The sequence below is a fragment of the Pangasianodon hypophthalmus genome, chromosome 20 (assembly GCF_027358585.1).
Source record: "Pangasianodon hypophthalmus isolate fPanHyp1 chromosome 20, fPanHyp1.pri, whole genome shotgun sequence".
NCBI lineage: Eukaryota > Metazoa > Chordata > Actinopteri > Siluriformes > Pangasiidae > Pangasianodon > Pangasianodon hypophthalmus.
In genome coordinates, this window is record NC_069729.1 from 14,772,735 (window position 1) to 14,796,374 (window position 23,640).

Here is a 23,640-nt window from a genome sequence, read left to right on the forward strand (position 1 = left end):
GCTGTAACTTTAAATTTCCAGACAGAGAAGCTGGTGAAGGAATTATAGCTACTATAATGTAAGTGATAAGTGGAAGTAACTTCTTTTATGGATAGTCCACAATATTTAAGTAACTGCGAATAGATACACGTTCTTTAAATACTAAAATAAAATTGTAATAATTGGCAAATTGCTGTGGTGTAAGAGGAATAAAATAAAACACTTCAGAATGTGCTGGTATAGGAAAGTAATCCACTTTGGGGTGGTAACAGAAACTGTGCTAAGATCACATCAACCCCTTGTTGATTGGTTTCCAGTGACAATCGTGTCACATTTTATTCCTTACTCTGTAAATGTTTTACAGATACACCACCACCATTTTCATTCCCCAATAAAGCACTGTGATAATGTGATCCAAGCAGCATCCAAGCAGCATCTTGATTCTCAGACGCTATAATCTTTGGTTTCTCAGAATAAGCATTACTGACTTGCATCAAATAATCAATATACCTGGCTTCTCTGTTTAGCATTGATTTCAGTGATAGTTGGAGGATTGGCTTTAATAATGTTTTCCCCTTTTATGTATAGTAACACAGATTATTATACTATATCTATTTTTTTTCGGCGGCAAATTACAATACACATTTTAGGATTACTATTACAAATACGTAGTGTTTTACTCTATAATGTAATAGAAAGTATTTCTACTTTGGCCATTTGTGAGTGAAATAAATAAACAAAGAAATAAAAGAATAAAGACAAAAATGAAGATTTGACTTGCAATGATCAAAGTTCAGATTCTTTTTTTAAAAAAATCTTATATCTTTAAATTTCATACTCGTAAAATATGTAAAAAGAAATTACTGATATGGAAACATATATTATTGATATAAAGCACATTATTTATATACTGTTACCCCAAGTCCATTAACTATGCATAACAAATTTTGTTGTATTTTTAATTTCAAATGCCAATTTTAAAATATAGCTATAATCAATCACATACCATTGGAAAGATTATTTCGTAAAACATTTTATGTAAAAATGTTTAGATCCTTTTCTCAGTTTTTGAAGGAGGTACATGCAGATCATTTCATACACTGTATTTATATATATAAAATTTTATTTTATTCACTGTTTTATTTTTGATTTGTTGGTGCATATTGAACAATATATTTTTCTCAGCCTTTTTAAGTTGTTTTCTTTTCTTTCTTTAATAATCCATAAAAATTAAACTATATATTGCTAACAAAGTCTGACAAATGACAATATAGTAACAAGATGTTGATGACCTGTAATCACAATAAAAAAAAAAAAACCAAGAAATTTCTGACTGAAATCCATTTGTTTAAAATATATTTTTATAATATGCAAATTAGTGCTGGAAGAAATATGTGTATTAGAGTGTGATACTGCCTTTAACATGTGGCATAAATGTCAACAGTGGTGATATAAAATACAGATTTTGACTGCATAGAAATAACCAATCTGCCTTGGTTCACCATTTCCATGATACTGAACTTTGCCAGCTCTACAAAGTTCACAGGCCTTAGAGTATAACACCTGACAGGCATTTCATAAAGCTACAGTCAGGTCCATAAGTATTTGGACAGATCTGGACACAATTTTCGCAGGTTTGCCTCTGTACATCACGACAATGGATTTGAAATGAAGCAATCAATATGTAATTGAAGTGTAGACTTTCAGCTTTAATTTTAACAGATATATTGATATATTGCACTAACTGTTCAGGAATTACAGCTGATTTTTTTACAGAGTGCCTCCATTTTCACAGGCTTAAAACTTATTGGACAGTTGACTGATAAGCAGTTTCACGACCAGTTTCCTCATTATTTCATGACAAATTAAGGAGATAAAAGGTCTGGAGTTGATTCCAAGTGTTGAATGTGCATTTGGTAGCTGTTCATGGGAACTCTCAATATGCAGTCCAAAGAGGTGTCAATGAAAGTGAAGGAGGCCGTCATTAGGCTGCAGAAACAAAACAGACTTATCAGAGAGATAGCAGAAACTTTATGAGGGCCAAATCAACAATTTGGTACATTCTTAAAAAGAAGGAATGCACTGGCGAGCTCAGCAACACCAAAAGGTCTGGAAGACCACGGAAGACAACTAAAGTGGATGATCACAGAATTCTTTCCTTGTTGAAAAAAAAAAACCTCCACAACATCTAGGCGTATCATTGTCTAAGTCTACAATCAAGAGATGCCTTCATGAGAGTAAATGCAGACAGTGTACCTCAAGATGCAAACCACTGGTAACACTCAGGAACAGAAAGGCCAGATTAGACCTCAAAAAAAAAAAAAAAAAAAGCTTGACCAGTTCTGATGCAAGACTAACTTGTACCAGAATGATGGGAAGATGAGAGTATGGAGAAGGAAAGGAAGGGCTCATGATCCAAAGCATACCACATCATCTGTCAAACATGGGGAGGAGGTGTTATGGCATGGGTATGTATGGCTGCCAGTGGAACTGGGTCACTGGTGTTTATTGATGATGTGACTGCTAATAGAAGTAGCAGGATGAATTCCGAAGTGTGTAGCGCTAAGGAAGGGCTTCACAGTACAGATGGTATCCAAATGATCCAAAACGTACAGTGAAAGCAATCCAAGAGCTTCTTAAAGCAAAGAAATTAATTGTTCTTAAATGTCCGATGACCTCAACCTAATGGACAATACTTTTCATTTACTGAAGACAAAGGTGAAGGCAGAAAGACCCACAAACAAGTAGCAACTGAAGGCAGCTGGCAAAGAGTAAAGGCCTGGCAAAGCATCTCAAGGGAGGAAACTCAGCATTTGATGATGTCCATGCATTCCAGACTTCAGGCAGTCATTGACTGCAAAGGATTTGAATCCAAGTATTTAAAAATAATCCTAATATTTATGATTGTTAGTTTGTCCAATTACTTTTGAGCCTGGGAAAATGGAGGGACTCTGTAAAAACTGTCTGTAATTCCTAAACAGTTAATGCAATATTTTTGTTAAAACCCTTGAATTAAAGCTGAAAGTCTACAATTCAGTCACATCTTGATTGTTTCATTTCAAATCCATTGTGGTGATGTACAGAGGCAAAATTGTGTCACTGTCCAAATACTTATGGACCTGACTGTAGTTAATCAGATAAAGACATATAACTACAGCTTTATGGAGAACACCTGGCAACAACCAAATTGCTCCATGTGGATGACTCAGATATTCTGCGCTACAATGGGTTTAACCATCAAATCCTGCTTATTAGACAAAGACATATGATTGTGGGGTCAATTGTAACAGGAGCCAGGTGTAATACTATCAATTGCTCCAATCAGCAACAATCTATACTGGGTGATATTCACTCTTCACACACTCAGAACCCTCTGCCTGCCTGCAAAATAACAGCAACTTAATCACAACTCTGAATTAAAATCTGATTTTGAGGTAGGAGTATGATATATATATATATATATATATATATATATATGTAATTTTCCTCTGGAGAACATTTTTGAATTGTGTTCATTTTGTATGCACATGAAACCAAACTAGGCTAGTCTAGTTGACTGTTGGCATGATTGATCATTGACAATGCTAAGCTGGTTAGCTATCAGATTGTAGTTGTGCAAAAAGTGTACAAAAAGCGAGAAACAAGAGATTCCACTTATTTGAAAAATAGGCTCCTTTCTGGAAAACTTCATGGCACATGAAGCTCAAAGACCCAAACATATCAGCTGTTATTCATGTTGTATTCATTGATGTATTTTTTGTGTATTTATGCTCTCACTTAAGAATACGTTTTACCAAAGGAATTGTTTCATTTGGTGCAAACATTGTACAATTACTTAAGAGGTATTTACTATGTGATAAAGATATTTAGCAAACATATATCTCCAGCAGGCTTAAAGAATTGCAGTATTGGGGAGTAGCTACAAGTAGAAATGCTACTAGCTTACCTGTATTTTAAGTAGCATAGCAGTAGCTGTTTTCAAAATAATATAGCTTCTCCAATAATAATGAGCTACTTTTTCAGCAAGTGGTGCAGTGTGTTCAATCATTTTCATCTTCAGTAACCAATTTATTCCGGTCAGAGTATGTCCCGCTAACACTGGATGATTCAGGACTCAGGATCGAAGCTACGATTGTGGAGCTGTGATATGGTAATGCTACCGACTTTTCTGTTTGTTTGTTTTTTTCTTTTTAATGTTCTACAATTAACTGCTCCTTCACTAAGAGTGATTTACGAATTGAAAAAGTAAAATCTATTTGTTATGGCACACCCAGTACAAGGCATGTAAATGTATTTTGTGCAATAAATCAGCGTCAAAACAAAAAGAAAATATCACGGTTGATTTTCCTCAGTTTGATGAAGTAGCTTCAGTATAGTTAGCTACTTTTTCTTAGTAGCTTGTAGTGTAGCTAGCTACTATAGCAAAAGCGTAGTTTGGCTGTAGCTTAGCTATTTGAAATCATGAGTAATTTCTAGCTTCTACAATTGCAAAGTAGCTTCCTCAACACTGATGAATTGAGAACCCATGGAGTTGGTTGTAACATTATGGTTCTTTGATTTAATTTGATGTATTCACTGATATTATCATGAAAATGGTGTTTGATTATTATGAATATTTAACAAAATCAAAAATACAACATCTTAGCAAGTGAAATATCTTGAATATAGTCAAATCTGTCTAGTATTTCCTATTAAACTTATTTCTAGACATTTTTACATTTCAAGCTTTAAATTTTCTTATTCTATTGACAGATACTTTTGCTTCTTTATAGAAATAAGTAGGACACTTAAAATGATCTGCTAGTAGAACAAGACTTGAAATTAGTTTAATAATCTTATATTTGGTTTATTGTAATCTTTAATATAGGAGGTACTAGATACATTATATTTTCACTTGCTAATTTTTTTTTTTTGCAATGCAGACCAATGTACCCATCACATGTCAAAAAAAAAACTAGACCTTTAGAATATTTTAATTACAAGAAAAGCTTGTCCACAATACTTTGTAGAAACAAAACACTTGAATCTGAAAGATACTTGATGCTGAGTTTTGTAATATTGTTGTTGACTGCAGAGGCTTTAGACCACAAAACTTGTCAGATGTAACAAGTTTTCACAAGAAGAGTTATGAGATAAGGAGGTATGGCTGAGCCATTCTGAGACAATCTTCAGTGAGCCATTTCTTGGAAAACTGTCTGTAGGAAAATTGGCCAGTGTGGTCAGGTTTAATATTTTGTGGTACGAATGTTAAGAGTTTGCCAGATAAAGACACATGATTGTGGTTTTAAATGACATTAAGAGAACCTGACCAGCAAGCATAAAATTAAGATCAATAAGATCGACGGATTTTATGGTAGCACCTTTCCAGGCATGCTCTCTACTTGGGATCTTATCAGAAACACTTTCTTACTGATTGTAGTGAGATCATTTCAGGATAATCCTGTTATGATCTGTACAACTCAAGACCTTGTTCTTTCACCAAAGCTCTCTGATACAATAGTCAGGTCATTTTACTTTATTGTTCATTTCTTGTTTGACAGACAGGAATCTATCAGCCTTTATTGCAACTTTTATCAAAATTGACGTTTTTCTTTTTTTTCCCCCACCATGTTAGAGAAACTTAATTGTAGTCATGTTAACCAGTTTCATGAGAAAGCCTGTCAATATGAATAATATAATATAAAAACATATTTTATTTAACACAGCAATAATGGCATGGATTACACAATGTGTTGGAAACATTCCTTCGAGATTCATAATTGTTGCAGATTTGATGAACATTCATGCTTGAATTTCCTGTTCTACCACATCCAAATGTTGAATTTAGATCAGGTGACTGGGGAAGCCAGTGAAGTACACTGAACTCATTGTCATGTTCAGGGAACCAGTTTGAGAAGATAAGGGCCTTTCATTGTACCTGAACTAATTGTGGAACTACCCACTTTTTGGCGTTTTCGAACCTCCGGAACTGGGTGTGATTTTAGTACCGGACTGCCTTTTTTGAGAACCAGATTAGCTCCTGCTCCGGAGCAGGGTGCAACCAGCACAACTGGTACTATCCGTGACGTAGATGTAGATGTTGATTGGCCAAACGCGTACGAAAACGCCCTCACCCGCCATGATTTAAAACGCCGTGTAAACATAGTTAACTCAAATAACCACTCTTTGCAGCTGTGGTGAGTAGAAAAGCATCTCAGTGGTTAAGCTTTTGGACTGCTGAGCGGAAGGTCTAGGCCACTGTTGGGCCCTTGAGCAAGTCCCATAATCCTCAACTGCTCAGTTTTGTAAATGAGATAAATGTAAGTTGCTCTGGATAAGGGCGTTTGCCAAATGCCATACATTTAAAGGTAAAATCTCACAATGCACAACACTCTCTAGCAGAGAGGCCAGAACAGCAGAAGACCACATCGGGTTACAATACGGGTCCTGTCAGCCAAGAAGTGGAATCTGAGTCTACAGTGGGCACAAGTTCATCAAAACTGGACAGTTGGAAAAGGTACAGATGTTCTTTCCAGTCTTCTTTGTTTTAACACCTCCAGCATTATATATCATGCCTTTTCTTATGAAAGTTGGTGTTTTTAATCTGTAAATAGTTGAAACTATTGTGGTTTCCTCAGGTTCTTCCTATTTTTACACTATGGTCACAAATCCAATAGGCCTTGGATATAAACAACAAGCTATAATCTCAAGCCTCATTCTATTATTCTAAATAGTTCTCTACCATGTGAAGTAATAACTTACTATTATGTACTGTTTTGCCATACTATTCAGTACACCAGTACTTAAGTATTTAAGCCTAAGCCTTACTTGTACCCAGTGTTGCTGGGATAGGCTTCAGAATCCACCTCAACATGAAGATGAATGAATGAACCTAGGCAGAATTTTCAGAGTAAAAATCATTTATGTGTTCCACAGACAGATAGATATAGGTTTAACAGAAACCCAGAAGTAAAACATTACATGAAAAGAAGAAGACATAAGTTCTTTAAGCACACATCATAAATCTCTTAGCATTATTCCTATGTACCATGCTTCTATTGCTATGACCCAGACAGCAAAATGAGTGAAGGCACAATACCAGCCCAGACACTTTTGGTCTGGTCAAAGAACCACTGTGGAACGATGGCAATGAACTCACCGGATCTGACTTTTGACCAAATGTTGCAATGCTGCACACACATTAGATATAGCTATTTGCATTTGGACAACTTCTGGTCCAGACTCCAAATGCCAAATATACATATATAAATGTGGAAGCTCGTAGTTGGGGCACTTTTGGCCCCCAGTTCACTTTCTACTGCCACAGTTGTGTGACGATTATGTTCCTAAACTCAAACCATATTTGGCTTGGAATCATCTGCTATCTGGGGAGTAACTAAAACTCATTTAAAATGTGATCTGGTGGTGTCAACTGGTTGCACTTTCTCACGTACATCACATATGAGGAAGTGAGTGTTGACATCTATGGAATCAGTCAGTCCTAAATTAAGACTGTTCCTAGAACAGTGCAGCTTTGTTTCTGCAGGTGCTGGACAAAAGCCATGATGAGGGATAGAGAATGGAAAATGCTGCCTGAGTGCTGTTATCACACAACTCCCAGTATCATGTTACTATAAACCTACTCAAAGTGACTGAAGTTTGGAAAAGGCGAGTTACATAAATGGTGTACAAGATCCTTTAACCTTTGTGGTATTTGGAAACAATATACACACAAGAGAGAAGAGAAATCTTGTAGCCTTAAAAACAGGATCCATTAGTTTAATTTTTGTGTTAAAAAACAGCTGCTCATGTAAACCTTAGTTAAGTAATATTCACAGGACCGATACTCATTCTGAAGTCATATGTAAAGCTATGATCATTGCTCTCACTCCTAGCAGAGAGAATAGGCACACATGAGAGAGAGGTATTAACTAGGCATCTACTGTACTATTCTCAGGACCTATAGTATAACTTTTGCCAGTGAAGAGCTCGGATTTCAAATCTAATTGCCATCCTAGTAGCTAGTAGGTATTATAAATCATACTGCTGCCCTTTAGTTCCTCTTAGGTGTAATGTTTCACTCAAAAAGAGATATAAATTTCATCAGTGTGGAAATGTCAAATTTATGACAGTACAAATCAGAAAACAACAAAACATCAAAACATTTTTATTTGTTAAGATCATGATTTAAGATTATAAATCATGATTCAGCGTTGTAACTGGTTTTAGGTGATTAGTTAATAGTAACAGATCTACACAGCATTCTCTCGCTTATTAGCAAGAATAGAAAGTAACAAATGCCATGTACTCTCGTTACAGTACTTGAGTACATGATATATAATTAAATCATAGTACTTTTATGTTTACTTGTGTTTTTTTCAAATAAAATATTCAACTTTGTTACATGGATATTTTATATATTCCATATATCACTGTTACAGAGTAAAATAATAATGCATTTAACCCCGGAAGACTGCAAGCCAATTAAAAGACAGCATGTACCAATTTTTAATAATTTAATTTCAAAGTAAAGCAGTTTCCTGCTGAAAGTCTACAGGCCCCAAATGCTTAGTCAGCAGCTGCGATGTCTGAGACGGTGGAAGAAGATGAGTATCCCTGGCCCAATATATCAGATATCTTCAGTTTTAAATGCGTCAAAGGAAACCGCATGATAATGATCTGCAAATGATGCTAGCCAAAACCCTTGGAGATGTTGGCATTTTACAGCTCAACATTCAACCTGCGGAAAAAACATACAGGTAAACCATAAGCTAGCTGGGGGAGCTAGACTAGCTATTTTACAATTAGCTAGCTAGATAACAAACCTAGCAAGCCACTGAAACCCTAACAGCATGTGAATGTGCTCTGTGTCTCCGCACTTATATAGAAAATACAGGTTAGCAACAATGACTAAAATTTTCCAGAGCAAAAAAATAAAAGGAAATGAACAAAAAAGTGAAGGCCACATACATATCCAGGTGGTAAAAGATATTTAGGTAACGCTTTTTCTCAGCCGTTCTAACACTTTTTACAACCAAGGATCCCTTTAACTGTAAAATAAAAACCAAAGGACCCCCTTTTAACATAAGCCAACTATTGAAATATTATGCTCATTGTGTAAATGTGTCCAATAATATTTTGGCTAGTTATTACAGCCATAGAGCTTTTTATTCCTGAGATGTCTGCCAACAAAACCGATTAGGTCCAAGTTCACATCATTCATAAGCCTGCTTGTTTAAATAGAATATTTTTGTTTGAATGGATTAAACCCATTCAAATTAAATGACTGTTCAAATAAGCTAAAAAGTATAATAACTCAATAATGAATATAATACCTTTGATAATAATGAGCTGTGATTTCCAGCCTTGTAACAAAGTAAAAAAACCAAACAAAAAAAATCACAGACGTTCTGGCACGCCATATGAACACAGTGCCCCTAGCCTTTAATAGCCAGCAGACAAATGAATATTGATACACATAATAAATTACTTTATTCAGACAGACATGATAGGACGTTTGTGTTGACCACGAGCAAGTAGTTACTTTGTTATGGTTATTTATGGTGTATTAATACTGAAGCATATCATTTGATGATGTTAACTAATATATTCAGTAATGTCCATTAATCGATCCTAAACTAAAGCGTTACTGATACCTGTAAACAGAGTTTTTACTGCTGTCATACCCATTAGTTCAAACTAATTCAAAATGTAATAAGTTCTTATTGTATTTTCAAATAGCTGTTTAAGCTACATCCTAATTTCAGTAAACAGGTATACTGTATACTGTACATAAATGGATACAACCATTGATGGATACAATTATGACTCACCAAGTTTTTTCCTTTTTTATTAATATTTTTCATTATAAAATGGTGTCACCAGCACAGTCTTTGACTAGGAATATCATCATATGTATTCAGCCAAACCAAAATAAACCCAAGTTTCAATTCTCTTTAACCACTGTGCTTGGAACTGCACTCAGGGGAACGATGGGAGAGAGGGTCATATAAAAATACTATACAGAGAATAGAACTTTAAATATTACACACTTTAAAAATACACAATATCAATGCATACATTAATTCAGAATCCAAAAATGCATAGGGATGAACACAATTAGAGCTTTATAAAGCTTCTGTAAAATTCTCAAAGCCTACCTTTGGGGCTTGAATATTGCATGTATAAAAATTTCTTCAGATTTTTTTTTTTTTCATTTGGGGTTTGTGAACATCACACTTAATACTTACATGGAACACTGTCAAAGAGAGAAAAGGTAAAAATGATGTCCCAGGTCGGAACACTGGTCTAAGCCTTAGTAAAAACAAGACATTTAATATTAGGCTCTTTATGTGTGAAAAATCTGTAGATGAAACCTCGCCCATCATCAATAGTTTTATAAGACTGAATGAAGGAGTGACATCGGGTGGGACAGTTGTGAACAGAGCCATGGATTGTTCCAGTGTGAATTCACCAGAGTCTCTGAGAACAATGAGTGCTTTCTGTTTTATTAGAAATAGATCTCACTTGTGCTTTCCAGCATGGTCATTAGTACTGCAAAGAAGGCAGGAAATAATTCCACCAAATACTCAGAAAGTAAACCGTTATGGCAACAGGAATGATTTTAGAGTATACATAAGGGAGATTTTAGAGTCCATATAAGGGATGGCATGATTGTACGGGCAAATGAGCCTAAAAATCAGACGCTGCTGCATTTTGGCTCCATGGATCATCTGTGTAACCTTCTTTATTTTTTTCTTAAATTTCTGGCTGTTGTATGGAACAGAAAAGAAATTAGTTTTTTGAATGCACTAGCTGCAAACTCCTAATCCTTCAGGACCTCCACACTAGACCACTTGGTGTTGTCTGACTCAGTTCATAGACAGCTTGAAAATGAAACAGAGAGCTGAACCAAGCAGACTTCGAGTCAGGCTAAACTCCATGGTTTGATCATTCCAAATGTGACTTGGCTACACTCAGTTTTATGAGACCTTTTCAGGAAGGTGAGATGAAAATAACTTGAACAAAATGTCTGAGATATTTGGCAAGCTTCAGTAGTTATATCATGGCTTGACTACAAAGGCCATTGTGAAAGGAAGAAATGTGCCCTTGAGTCCTGAACACACGTGGTGAATGGTGTAGATGCATTTTTATAGTTACAGTGCCTTGCATGTATTGACTCCTCCCCCCTTGAACTTTTCCACATTTTCGGTGTTACAACCTGAAACTAAGTTGGATTTATTATAATTATATGTCATGAAACTACACAAAATAGCTCATAATACTGAAGTAGGGAGGGAAATCTATATAGTTTGTGAAATTATTTAAAAATAAAAATGGAAAATTTGTGATTGCGTCAGTATTCACCCCGTTGCTGGAAACCTCCTAATTTAGTTCTGGTACAACCAGTTGTCATCTCATATTGCATAATTATTTAAATGGGGTTCACGGCTGTGCAAATAACATGTCACATGATCTCAAAACAAATACATCTGTTCCTAGAAGGCCCCAGAGTTTGTTAGAGAACATATAATATAAAATAAACAGCATCATGAAGACCAAGGTGCTATCAAAACAAGGTCCTGGAAAAATATCAATCAAGGTTTGGTTTTTAAAAAAATCCCACAGTTTGAATATCCTGCTGAGCACCATTAAATCAATTTTTAACAAAAGAAAAGAATATGGCACATAATCTGCATTAAGGAGGCCATCCACCAAAAGTCACCAGGTCAGTGACCGGCTTTAGTCAGAGAAGCAAACAAGGGGCCAATGACCTCTCCAGGAGCTTGAGAGTTCCACAGCTAAGGTGGTAGAAGCTGTTCACAAGACAACCCAGAACAGACCACATATCTGGGCTTTATGGAAGAACGGTGAGCCATATAAAATCCCATTTGGAGTTTGCCAATAGGCATGTTGGAGATTCTGAGGAGACCAAAATTGAACGTCTTGGTCTTGGCACAAAGTGCTATGTTTGGGAGAAACAAAACATTGCTCACCACCGTGCGAAAGACATCTTCACAGTGAAGCATTGTGGTGGTAGCATCATGTTGCAAGGATGCTTTTCATCAGAAGGGACTGGGAAACTGGTCAGATTTGAGGGCAAGATGGATGAAGCCAAATGCAGGGCAGCCCTAGAAACAAACCTATTCCGGTTCGCTCTCCAACAGGACAGCAACCCTAAGCATTCTGCCAAATCTAGACTGGACTGGTTCAAAACTAAGAACCTGAATATGTTAGAATGGCCCAATTTAATTCCAAACCTGAATTAAATGAAAATTGCCATTCACCAACGGTCTCTGAGAGAACTTGCAAATTTACTAAGAAGAATGGGCAAAAAAAAAAAAAGAAAAAAAAAAAATCAAGATCCAGATGTACAAAGCTGAGACACATCCCAGAAGACCTGCATGGGAATTAGAATGAAAGGTGGTTCGATCAAGGGGATAAGTAAATATGCAAACAAAAATGTCTGCTTTTTTGTTTAATTGTTTAAAAAAACATTTGTGTCACAATTAAAAGTACGTCGCACCTTTAAATAAATACATTGTATAAATCAAATTGTAAAAATTCCAATTAAGTCCAATTTCATTCCAGGTTGTAACACTGCAAAATGTGGAATAGTTTAAGTGGGAGAAGAGAAAATAAGAAGGGGGTATTGCATGAGCACAAAAGCCATTCTGAGTATTAAATCTAAGAGCAAACACTGCCATGGCATGTGTGTGTGTGTGTGTGTGTGTGTGTTTTTGTGTGTGTGTGTGTGTGTGTGTGTGTGTGTGTGTGTGTGCGCAAAGTCCATTTTTCTTTTTCCTGATTACATAATTTTGTGACTGGTATAAGAGGGTTGTGTTTGTTTCTATTTCTTCACATCACTGCTTAAGGAGGTGTGTGAGGTTAGAGATGTGAGAAACGAATTTGTCTTCTTGTACAAACAAAACCAAATTGTTGTACCGCCTCTGTCAAATAAAGGAATAGTGTGTTGTGTCATATCTTGTTCAGAAATCAAACAGCACCTTTCTTATGTTTCGATTCTGCCGCAAGCAGTACTCTTGTTTTTGTCCATTCTTTAGTCCAGAGTAGACTAAAGAGAGAGAGAGAGAGAGAGAGAGAGAGAGAGATAGAGATTTTGTGACTAAGCATGTAACAGGGCCAATTCTAGGGTTGCGTTTGGCCAAACAAATTTTGAATCTTGCTTAACCAAAGAGTTCATGGTGACTCAGCCTTTGGCTTGATAGTGGAAAAATACAGTGTTTAATGAAAACATTATGAGTGGCATGTTATTTTCTGAAGTGGGATGGCCCCCATGAAAAGACAACAAATGTGTTCACTATACACAACGGTGTAAAATTTGACCTTCATCCAGGATCATTTCTTTTTTATGGCGCTGGACAAGAAGCAGCTCTTTGTTTTTGGTGAAAACAAGAAGACTCGATAGGACAGTCTAGTGTTGGACAGGGTCTAGTAGCTTGTTCACACTTCCTGTTTTACTATAATCACAGTTCTGTTTAAAAAAACAAACAAACCAAACATTAGCACAGATCATTGCTTATGTTTTACTAAAAACCGTCACATTTGTTGAACATACTGTATGGTCCAAGTTTCAGATTGTGTTGAATGGCATGTACAGCAGTTCCTGGTGAATTTGTGTTGTCCTTTCAGGGTGTAAGCCCCAGGTTAGTGTGCTCTCACAGGTCCATGGTGCTGTTGCTGTGCTCTCGGCTGTGAGTCAAAGGAGCTGAGAGTGAATGGCAGTCGATGGGCTGACCAGCACCAGGCTGAGCTAATGGGTTTCTACTAATAACCAGCTCCAGTTTATCTCCAGCTTCTGTGATAAGAGGCACGGCCAAGCAGCAGTCGAAATCTCGTGTTCGCACATGATTGACCTGGGAATGCAACAATAGTTATATATAATATATCACAGTACTTATATTACTTATACCACAGCATGTTTTGTGACTGCTAACAACTGTCTATTTATTAAAGCATGAGACACTTTCCTTGTTCCCTTTATAGTTACATTTAATGTTGTGGAACATCTGTGAAAAAACTTAGTTCCTGTTATCACATATGATGGAAATAACAAGTCTACACGCCCCTGTTAAAATTGCAGGGTTTTGTGCTGTGAAAAATGAAACCAAGACAAATCTTGTCAGATCTTTTCACACCTTTGATGAGATTCAGTAACAAACAAAATTCAAGTCAAAAACAAAAAGACGTTTTAGGGATAAAAAGACAAAAAGAAAAAACTTAAAATGTCCTGGTTGCTATGTGTGCATGCCCTTTAATAATGGGGAATGTGACTGTGCTCAGAATTAACCAATCACATTTGAACTCATGTTCAGAATTATCATACACCTGTCATCAATGAAGCAGTTTTGATTAACACCAAATAAGGATCAGCTGCTTCTTCAGGATATTCTTGTCATTTTCTTGTTTTCATCTGACTGCTGAAGCCATGGTCTGCAAAGAGCTTATAAAGCAAGTATCTTATTGTTGAAAGGTATCAATCAGGAGAAGGGTACAAAAAAATTTCCAAAACACATGAAGGCCATCTGCAACAAATGGAGAAATAGGGCGCCACAGTAACATTACCAAGAACAGGACGTCCCTCCAAAATTGACGAAAGGCCAAGTAATCTCATCAGAGATGCTGCCAAGAGCCCTACAGCAACATTTAAGGAGCTGCAGGAACATCTGGCAGGTACTGGTCACTCCCTGCACCTGACAACAATCTCTTGTATTCTTCACTTGTCTGGGCCATGGTGTAGGGTGGCTAGACGGAAGCCCTTTCTCATGAAAAAAAAAATTCAATCTCACCTAAATTTTGCCAAACCATGAGGCAAAATGTGTTATGCTCCGATGAGACCAAAGTAGAACTTTTTAGGCATGATTCTGAAAGATATGTTTGGTACAAAAACAACAGCTTATCACCCAAACACCATACCCATGGTGAAGCATGGTGTTGGGAGCATCACGCTATGGGGCTGCTTCTCTTCAGCTGGGACTGGGGCTCCAGTCAAGATATGCGAAAACATGCATAGTTCCAAATACCAATCTATTTTGGCATAAAACCTGCAGACCTCTGCAACACATATGAAGATGAAGAAAAATTTTGATCCAATAACACGATAACCCGATAACGACCCAAAGCACAAATCCACGTCAACAAAGGAATGACTTCAGAAAAAGATCAACAACATTTTGGAATGGCCCAGTCAGAACCCAGATCGAAATCCAATTAAAAACTTGTGGGATAACTTGAAGAGGGCTGTGCACAGGAGATCCCCAGACCTGGAGCATTTTTGCAAGGAAGAGTGGAATAAAATGACCAAATCACAATGTGCTAAGCTGGTAGACTCTTACCAAAAAAACACTGAGCGCTGGATTACAAGCAAAAGGTACTTTAACAAAGTATTAGTTAAGGAGTGTGCACACGTATGCAACAACGTTTTTGTAAGTTTTTTCTTTTTTTGTTTCTATTTGTATTTTACATTAAAGATGGAAAAAGATCTGACAATATTTTATCTTGGTTTCATTTTTAACATCACAAAAACCTGCAATTTTAACAGCTTTAGGACTTTACAACTGTTACAAGGCATTGACACTAGAGAGTCCTTCCATAAACACTAAACAAACATCTCTTCACAGAAAACTTCACATAAACATTACGTCTAAAGTCAGAGCCACCGTTATAGAAGATGAATCAACAACTATTGAGCAATCATACTCGAGAGTTGTCCGTGGATCAGATTTGCTGTAACAGTAGTGCATAGTGCAGATTTAAAGCTTTGTGCTGTGTGTCTCTTTCAAACAGAATATTTTCATGTCCACTTCTGCTGTGCTGCTTCCGATTTATCAACAAAATGCACAGTCGGAGCTGCACAGTGAAATATGGCTCACTGTATGGCAGGAAAAGTTGTGCAACTGTAGTTGTGTGGTAGATACTTTGCACTTAGCCAATCAGGCAATGGCTTTACAAAGGGGAAGACTTATAATTCACCATGTCAACGTCATTTACCATGTGAAGTGCCAATCAACAGTGCGACCTACAAATGAAAAGGAAGCATCAGTTCTGTGACTGAAAACATTTTAAATCTATCTGCTGTCAGTTTCAGCAGTAAGCACCCATGGTGGCAACTCAAATTTCAGTGGGAACCAGTACTACCCCAGCCTCTCTAGACACATCCCTGTCTCTAATCTTTCTGCACTTGGCTAAGAATCCAAGAGCATACTGTTAACAAACTATGTGAAACAAATAACAGACATGCAGCTGAGGGAAGCAGAGATGTGAAGGTGTGAGCACCTGGAGGATCCTATCGTACGGCCTGAGTCCTGCACGGTCTGCTGGACCCTCAGGCCGGATCACGTTCACGTAAACACCTTTCTCCAAGAAACCGTCTGACACACTGAAACCAAAATCATCTCTTTCTGGATCCTTAATCACTGTCACCTGAGAAAGGTTAATTAAATTAATTTTAGTACAAAATGTACAAAAGTTTGGGGGTTCTGCTTTCAGAACAGAATCACAGAAGTTCTGCTTTCAGAACAGAATCACAGAAGTTCTGCTTTCACACATAATCACAAGTCCTCTATCTCAGCAATGCCACTATCTGTATCTGTTTACTGCTTCAAATATCCATTTCTGTATCTGGATATTAACCCAAAGTGGGTGTGTTCTTTGCTTCCTTCCTTCCTTCCTTCCTTCCTTCTATCCTTCCATCCTTACTTCATTCTTGCCTGCCTTCCTTCCTTTCCCATACAAATATGCCCCTGGAAAGCACTGGAAGAATCCCCTGAGGTTGAAATCCCAGCACTGTCATTATGGTGTGTGAATTTTGGCTCTGAGAGTTCCTCAACCTCAGCTACATCACTCCAGTTCACAATTGTGCTCAACTAGAAGTGTGCAAAAAATCCTACCCTACCTACCTACTTTTTGTTTGTACTTGTCTGCAAAATAGTATCTAGCAAATTTAGTTGATTCTATTTCCCAATATATAAACAAACTAGTAGCCTAATTTAAACTACTGTGACCCTGACCAGGCAGTTACTAAGGATGAATGAATGAACACTCTAAATGAATAGCATACTGTATGTATGTATGTATATATGTATATATATGTACTCATATAGAACACATTATCTGTTAATTTCTATTCATGTATTCATATACATTTACATCCTTACTCAGTAGTCTGGCATTGCTATGTGAAGGTTGTGTGGTATATGCTGACCTTGTGCAGCTCTAGTGGGGTGGGAGACAGGATTTCTTGCATCTCCTCCTTGATCCTCCGTGATTCCCAGGTCTTCTCAGACATGCGCAGTGTGCTCTTGCTTTTGGCCTCATTGCGAAGATGCGAGCTCTTTCTGAGAGGGCTGACGTTGGCCTGGCTCCCTGATTCGCTGTGAGACTTGGTGCTCTCTACTCCCAAACTCACAGTGCTGCCAGTCATTATGGAGGCCTGAGTGAGAGGACAAGAGCCAAGCAGTGATTACTGCTAAATCAGCTCATCAACTTTCAATAGGGAGCTCTGTATGGAACTCTAATTGGCTGCCAAGTGGTCTTTAAAATGATCTAATGCAATTTAATAAAACATAGTTAACTGGAAAGCAATGAAGATGTCATTTATTAGCTTTTCAGAAGCACCATTTTGCTCCCTTCCCTGGAATATTACCTACTGGAAACTCTTAACACATTACATTTTTATCATGATTTAGAGAAATCCCTTTTCTAACTCAGCATAATGGCTATTATACTTTGGTTTGGTGTGAGCAAAGTTGTGATGGTTGACAACTTGAGTACCACATTTTAGATCCAAGAACAGTTTTAACTGGAGTTTGTGTTGATTACAATGTAGAGAATAATGTTATATACATTAGAGTAGTCCATGTGCTAATGTAACGTCAGTGTATGAACAATCCTTGTCTATAAACATATTCTGTATTCTGTATATGCTGATATTTAGTATAACAGCACTGGTCTATTTTATTGTCTGTATCATTCCATTTTTTCTGTGTTCGCTACATAAATTTCTAATTCCAGAAATAGTTTGTTACACTGAAATCATTAATACACTTCCTACGGGCTGTCAGTCAGTCTTTGTGTTACATGGCAACATGCAACACTCTATCCAGCTGTGGCTTCTTGGGAACTATTTTCATTGATGGTGCAAAAATAAACAAAATATTTGGCCATGTTGTGTCAGAAATGTCAGATACTTGTTACTATGATTACCTGCAGCACTCAGCCAATGGCCTCGTGCCTACGGCCGAATCACAGCCGTGCAGATATTCAGTACAAGAGCACTCTTACTCATGCGATATTGCTTAAATAATGCTGAAGTACATGGTTTGTTAATGTTAACTAATGCAGTAAGTAATATTAGTTAATGGAATCTGAATGGGAAGTGTTCCAAAGATCCGTAGGAACTTTTAGTTATAGTAGTCTAACAGCTAATACAGACAATACAATCATGGGTGAATACAGCCACAGCATCATGGGAAGATAACCAGTAAGCACAGATGTCCAGGAGAGTTTAGTAGTCCATTGACATGCAGAAAAGGTCTGAAATATATGTAGAGGGTCTCTGGTTATTACATACATTATTTTGCACTCGTTTGCTTAAATGTTGCATACAGCAGTTTTGTTAGTTTGATGCTTAGTTTTCTGCTCCAGCTCCACCAAGACAAGCACAACAATGTTATTAATAATGTAGCACTGATTGAAATGTAGCAGAGCAATCATCTCACTTCATTTTGTTCTCTCTGGGGGATTGGAGATTTTTTTGAACACACTTTACTGTGTATTGAGTGGCGTAACTAGGTTAGCCGTAAATTCATTTAGCTCCATAATGTGGCAAGAGTAAGTCTTCTGATTTGGATTATGTTTGTAATGGCTTCTAAACATTCATTTCTACTGGCAAAAATTCTTCCCCATGATTCATTCAGTCGTGCTTTCAAAACAGAGTTGGGTATCTAAAAATGGTGATCAGGCAACATGAAATTGGCACTTCTTCTGTGCAGAGTAAACAACAGGTAGGTCAAAGAACTTGGAGACATGCACTACAGCAAGCACAGCAATAGTGGAAAAATACAAATTTGACTAGGTGTAGTACTCCTCCATGTTATTCTAATTAAATTTCACAATTTTATATAATATTGCAGCTCTGAGCCAAAGGGAAGGCAAGGGGATCACACTGAGCTTCATGCAGTGCCAGGGTTTTCGGCAGTGCAACCATTTGATTTCCTTTTTGATTTTCTTTGCTTCTGTAGAAGACTCAAGTGTCTGCATTCTCAAAGAGGTTTTTTTCACAGTCGCTAGTAATTCAACTTGTTTTTAGATTTTTAGCCAAAGTTGTTTTTTTTTTTTTTTTGGATTACTGCCTACAGTACATGTAAAGACTTTTTTTTAAAGAGATTTTACAGTTGTAATACAATCCATGCAAAATGGGGCTGTCTTTCAAATAAGAGCTGTTATTTTGTTCTCTAATGAATACAAAAATGAGAACTAATGGTTTGTACTATTATACTCTCTCTACTCTAATAATTTCATGGTAAAATAATTCGTAATGAGAGTGGTGCAGCGGGTAGCATTGCTGACTCCCAGCTTCAGGGTCCCCGGATTGATCCTGAGCTAGCGTTACTGTCTGTGTCTTCAGTGTGTCCTCATGGGTTCTCTGGTTTCTTCCCACCTCCCAAAAACATGTGGATTGTCTACACAAAATTGCCCTTAGGTATGAATGCATATTGCATAATTTATTATAATAATTAATTACAAGTATTGCATAATTAACAACTGCTTCATTCAGTACTTTTCCATCATCTTATATATGAATCGTCCTGAATTCAGTATGTGCTTTTTGTGCCAAGCTGAATATAGTGTGAGAAATGCTTCAATTCTAATCAAAATCAATTTCATATTCAAAAATTTCCATTGCAGATGATTAAAAGTAGCAAAAGTGGGGATTGTGTCCTATCAAGGGTGTGTTCCTGCTTCGTGCCCAGTCTTCCCAGGATCCACTGCAGTGAAGAATGAGTCATTCTTAATGTACACACTGCAGTGATCACATGAGGATATAGAGAATACTCAGAAACGCAATGAAATACAATATACAAATGGCACTGCTTTTCATATGTGACCTGTGAAGAATGATACCATATGGAACGCCTAGTTGTAAGCTGTGTTTTTAGTGATATTAACACTTTTAGCATGTTTTCATTAAATCAATGAAGAAACATTGAACCAATAAGAAACTATAAAGGGTGATTCTTTATACAGATGGCAACACCTCTTAGTAAATTCTTTTCAGGCCTTCCTCCCCTTGCCTGATTGCGACCATGCCCCCCAAGTACTGCTCAGGCTCCATCATCTGTGACTGAACACTGAGTGCATTTCAGTGTGGCACTACTGCAACACACTGATGAAAGTGAAATGCAACGTAGCCGGGAATTACATTCAGTTCCGACAGAAAGTCAGCATTTAATTCTTACAAAAGCAATCCCCTGCTGATTGTTTTTACAATGAAGAGAGCAAGCGATGTAAGGTTTTGTTTTTCAGTGTGGCATGTTTTCTGCATGTTACTAAAGAAAAGCAATACTATTTGTATATTGTAATTCACTTTTTATTTTTATTTTTTTATCAATTTGAAGGAATGCATATTTATTCCCATAAAGATATTATTATGTAAGGAATAAAACATGACAGGTCTTAAAGCAAAGCCGCCCCAAGGTTTATTAATTTCCTCTCATTTTTTTATTCCTCTTATACCACTCTTAAAGAATGACCTGATACTTTTTATCAGTTACATTAAAATGTAGAAACGCAGTAGTTCCTCTTATCACTTACATAATAGCAGCCATAAACAATCGTTCCCACACAAGCCTCACCTTTTAAATCTCTTGAAGTTAATTAAAAAACCAAAAACGCAGCATGTTACTGAGAAACCAGAAAGTGCGAAGTCCTCTGTCCTGAAGACTTTTCCACTGTCAACCTACTGTTACAAAACGCTTATGCTAGGGAATTCTTCCATAAATGTGGGTGATAGTGTTTTTAACTGATGATTCAGACCCACACTTCCTCCCACACACATTATAAAAGGCAACCTGTCTTCTCAAGAAGAAAGGAATATAAGGAAAATTAAGGGAACGTTCACTGCATCACAGGCAGAAAGGTGAGTTATCTATTAAGCACGACTGACTGCAGCACCGAATTGGCCCATGAAATAAATAAAATAAATGTGTAAACAGTATAATTAGATTGTTTTGCAGATTTAATGGGGTTTGAGTCCAACAGTTAACATGCACTCTGTGAATGCCTTTTCCTTTACTCTAAACTGAGCAGTGACTGCAAACATTAATGATGTGATACACAATCACATTTACTTATTATCATACATGTTTTGTATTTATGCAGAAGCTGTGTTTGTTCTAGTTCTGGTTAATAGGTGTTCTGAACAAGATGTTCTGTGCTGAGACCAATAAAATTTGCTATTTGAGGATCTTGCATTTCAAAACCCTTCCATATGATTCATAAGACAAATCATTTATTCCATAATATCTATTGCATGCCAATTTGGTTCAGATGATCTAATCCTTAACAGTTAGCCTTGAAACTATTATTACTTGTGTTACCCTTTGAAGGAACATCTTCATTCTATCATTCTGTGTCAGGCCATGACTGTCTCGAATTTAGAGCCCGAGTGTGGAAATTCTCTTATGATGAGTTCATCTCTCTCCAGTTTACCTCGATCTCACGGAGGAGTTCTGACTGCCCACACGTCTCCAAGTCCTCCAGGGCCTGGCACCAGAAGTTGTCCTCGTGGTCCAGCATGATGCCATCAGCAGGAGTCTGGCTGGCAAATCTGCAGCAGTAATTAGCATGAGACGTGAATCAGGACTTGGCATACTCAGATTGACACTATTCTTAGTAAGACAGGGGCCACAAGGCAGCCTGGGAGGGACGAAGGCTTGAGGCAGAAGGGGTGTGAGGAACAACAATATCCCCAAGAACTTTGGTCTTCAGCAATCTGCTAAACAGATCTAACAAAATATGTGGGAGGAAGGAAAAAAAGGAAGAACAGCCAATGGTAGCAAATTATTGCATAATTAACAACTGCTTCATTCAGTACTTTTCCATCCTCTTAGATAAACTGAATCATCCTGAATTCAGTATGTACTTTTCCTGCCAAGCCGCATATAGCATGAGAAAGGCTTTAGTTCTAATCAAAAACAATTTCAAATTCAAAAATTTCCACTGCACATGATTAAAGGTAGCAAAATTGGGGATTATTTTTCACTAGGTTATTCATATCCTAGCATCCTAGAACCTAGCATCCTAGCACACTTTCATACTAGCATTCTCCCACACTTACCTACCTCCACACTAGCACATATGCATTCTTGCGTACTCCCACATTTGCATACGCTGAAACTTGCATATTTGCATGCTTGCATGTAAGGACTCTTGAATACTAGCACACATATATTGCATAATACTATCACATGTGCATACTCTTACACTTGCACACTAGGATAATTGCATTCTTGCAGTCTAGATTGCATGCACACTTGGATGCATACTGTATACATTTGTCTCATGCTTTAAGGCTTTCATAATAGTGGTCCTGCACACTAGCACATCTGCATTTTAACATGCTTGTGTAGCATTTTTATTATTCTGTTATTCTGTCTGACTGTATGTTTTTCTGTTTGACAGCTGTCTTCACTGTAATCAATGTAAAAATGTATTTTACATGTAAAACGTACTCAGGTTTGTTGACGATGGAGTGGCTTTATGTCTAGCTGCGAGAGCTCTCCCACAACATATACCTTTTCAAACCACTGCATCATAAGAGCATACTTAATAATCTGTTCTTTCTCTTTCTCTGTCAAGCTGTACTTGTACTCCTGCTACCTGAAGTGATGCCAGTTCCTGATCCTGACTCACTTCTACTCCTGTGGCTCCTCTTGCCATCCAAATCTTTCTGCTCTTGTGGATGGTCCAAAATGAGTTCCCTAAAGATTCGGACTTCACAAAATGAGTTTATTTCCAAAGTCTCACCCATGTTTCAGTGGATAATCTCACCTAGATACTAGACTGTACCCAAGAACTACTGCTGTAATCATAAAGACCATGATGCTCATACTGAACATCCTTTCAAGACAGTACTGTTTGACTTGGTAGTATACACTTGTAGAAAAGTAATTATTTATAATCCCACCATTCAGTATCACCTAGAAGAAAACAGGTTCTCTTGAGTCTGGTTCCTCTCTAGGTGTTGCCTCAGGGAGTTTTTGCTCACCAGTCATCTCTGGCTTGCTCATTAGGGATCTAGATCTACATCCGGATTTCTGTTTCTATTCTATAGAGATAAAATTGAACTGAACTGAAAATTCATCTAGTTAAGTGAAGTGACTTGTGGCCAAGCATGGTGACCCATACTCGGAATTTGTGCCCTGCATTTAACCCATCCAAGTGCACACACACAGTAGTGAACACACACACACACACACTGTGAACACAGACCCAGAGCAGTGGGCAGCCTTTTTTTTTTTTTTTGCTGCGGCACCCGGGGAGCAGTTGGGGGTTTGGTGCCTTGCTCAAGGGTCTCACCTCAGTCGTGGTATTGAGGGTGGAAGAGAGTGCTGGTCATTCACTCCCCCCACCTACAATCCCTGCCGGACCAGAGACTCG

General features: G+C 37.3%; 1 protein-coding gene across 11 annotated transcripts in view; it reads right to left on the reverse strand.

Moving 5' to 3' along the window:
* Positions 1 to 4,695: 4,695 nt before the first annotated feature.
* The window catches only part of grip2b (glutamate receptor interacting protein 2b), a 202,840-nt gene continuing 183,895 nt past the window's right edge, over positions 4,696 to 23,640 (reverse strand). For 10 of the 11 annotated variants that reach the window (XM_034314349.2, XM_026932610.3, XM_053227035.1 and 7 more), the window contains 4 exons: positions 21,691 to 21,808; positions 17,183 to 17,410; positions 16,255 to 16,401; positions 4,696 to 13,835 (listed from right to left, as the gene is read on the reverse strand). In XM_034314349.2, coding sequence (XP_034170240.1) covers positions 13,638 to 13,835; positions 16,255 to 16,401; positions 17,183 to 17,410; positions 21,691 to 21,808 — 691 coding nt within the window. In that variant the 3' untranslated portion in view covers positions 4,696 to 13,637. The remainder of the gene's footprint in view (positions 13,836 to 16,254; positions 16,402 to 17,182; positions 17,411 to 21,690; positions 21,809 to 23,640) is intronic. The other variant, XM_053227039.1, reaches the window with a different exon arrangement.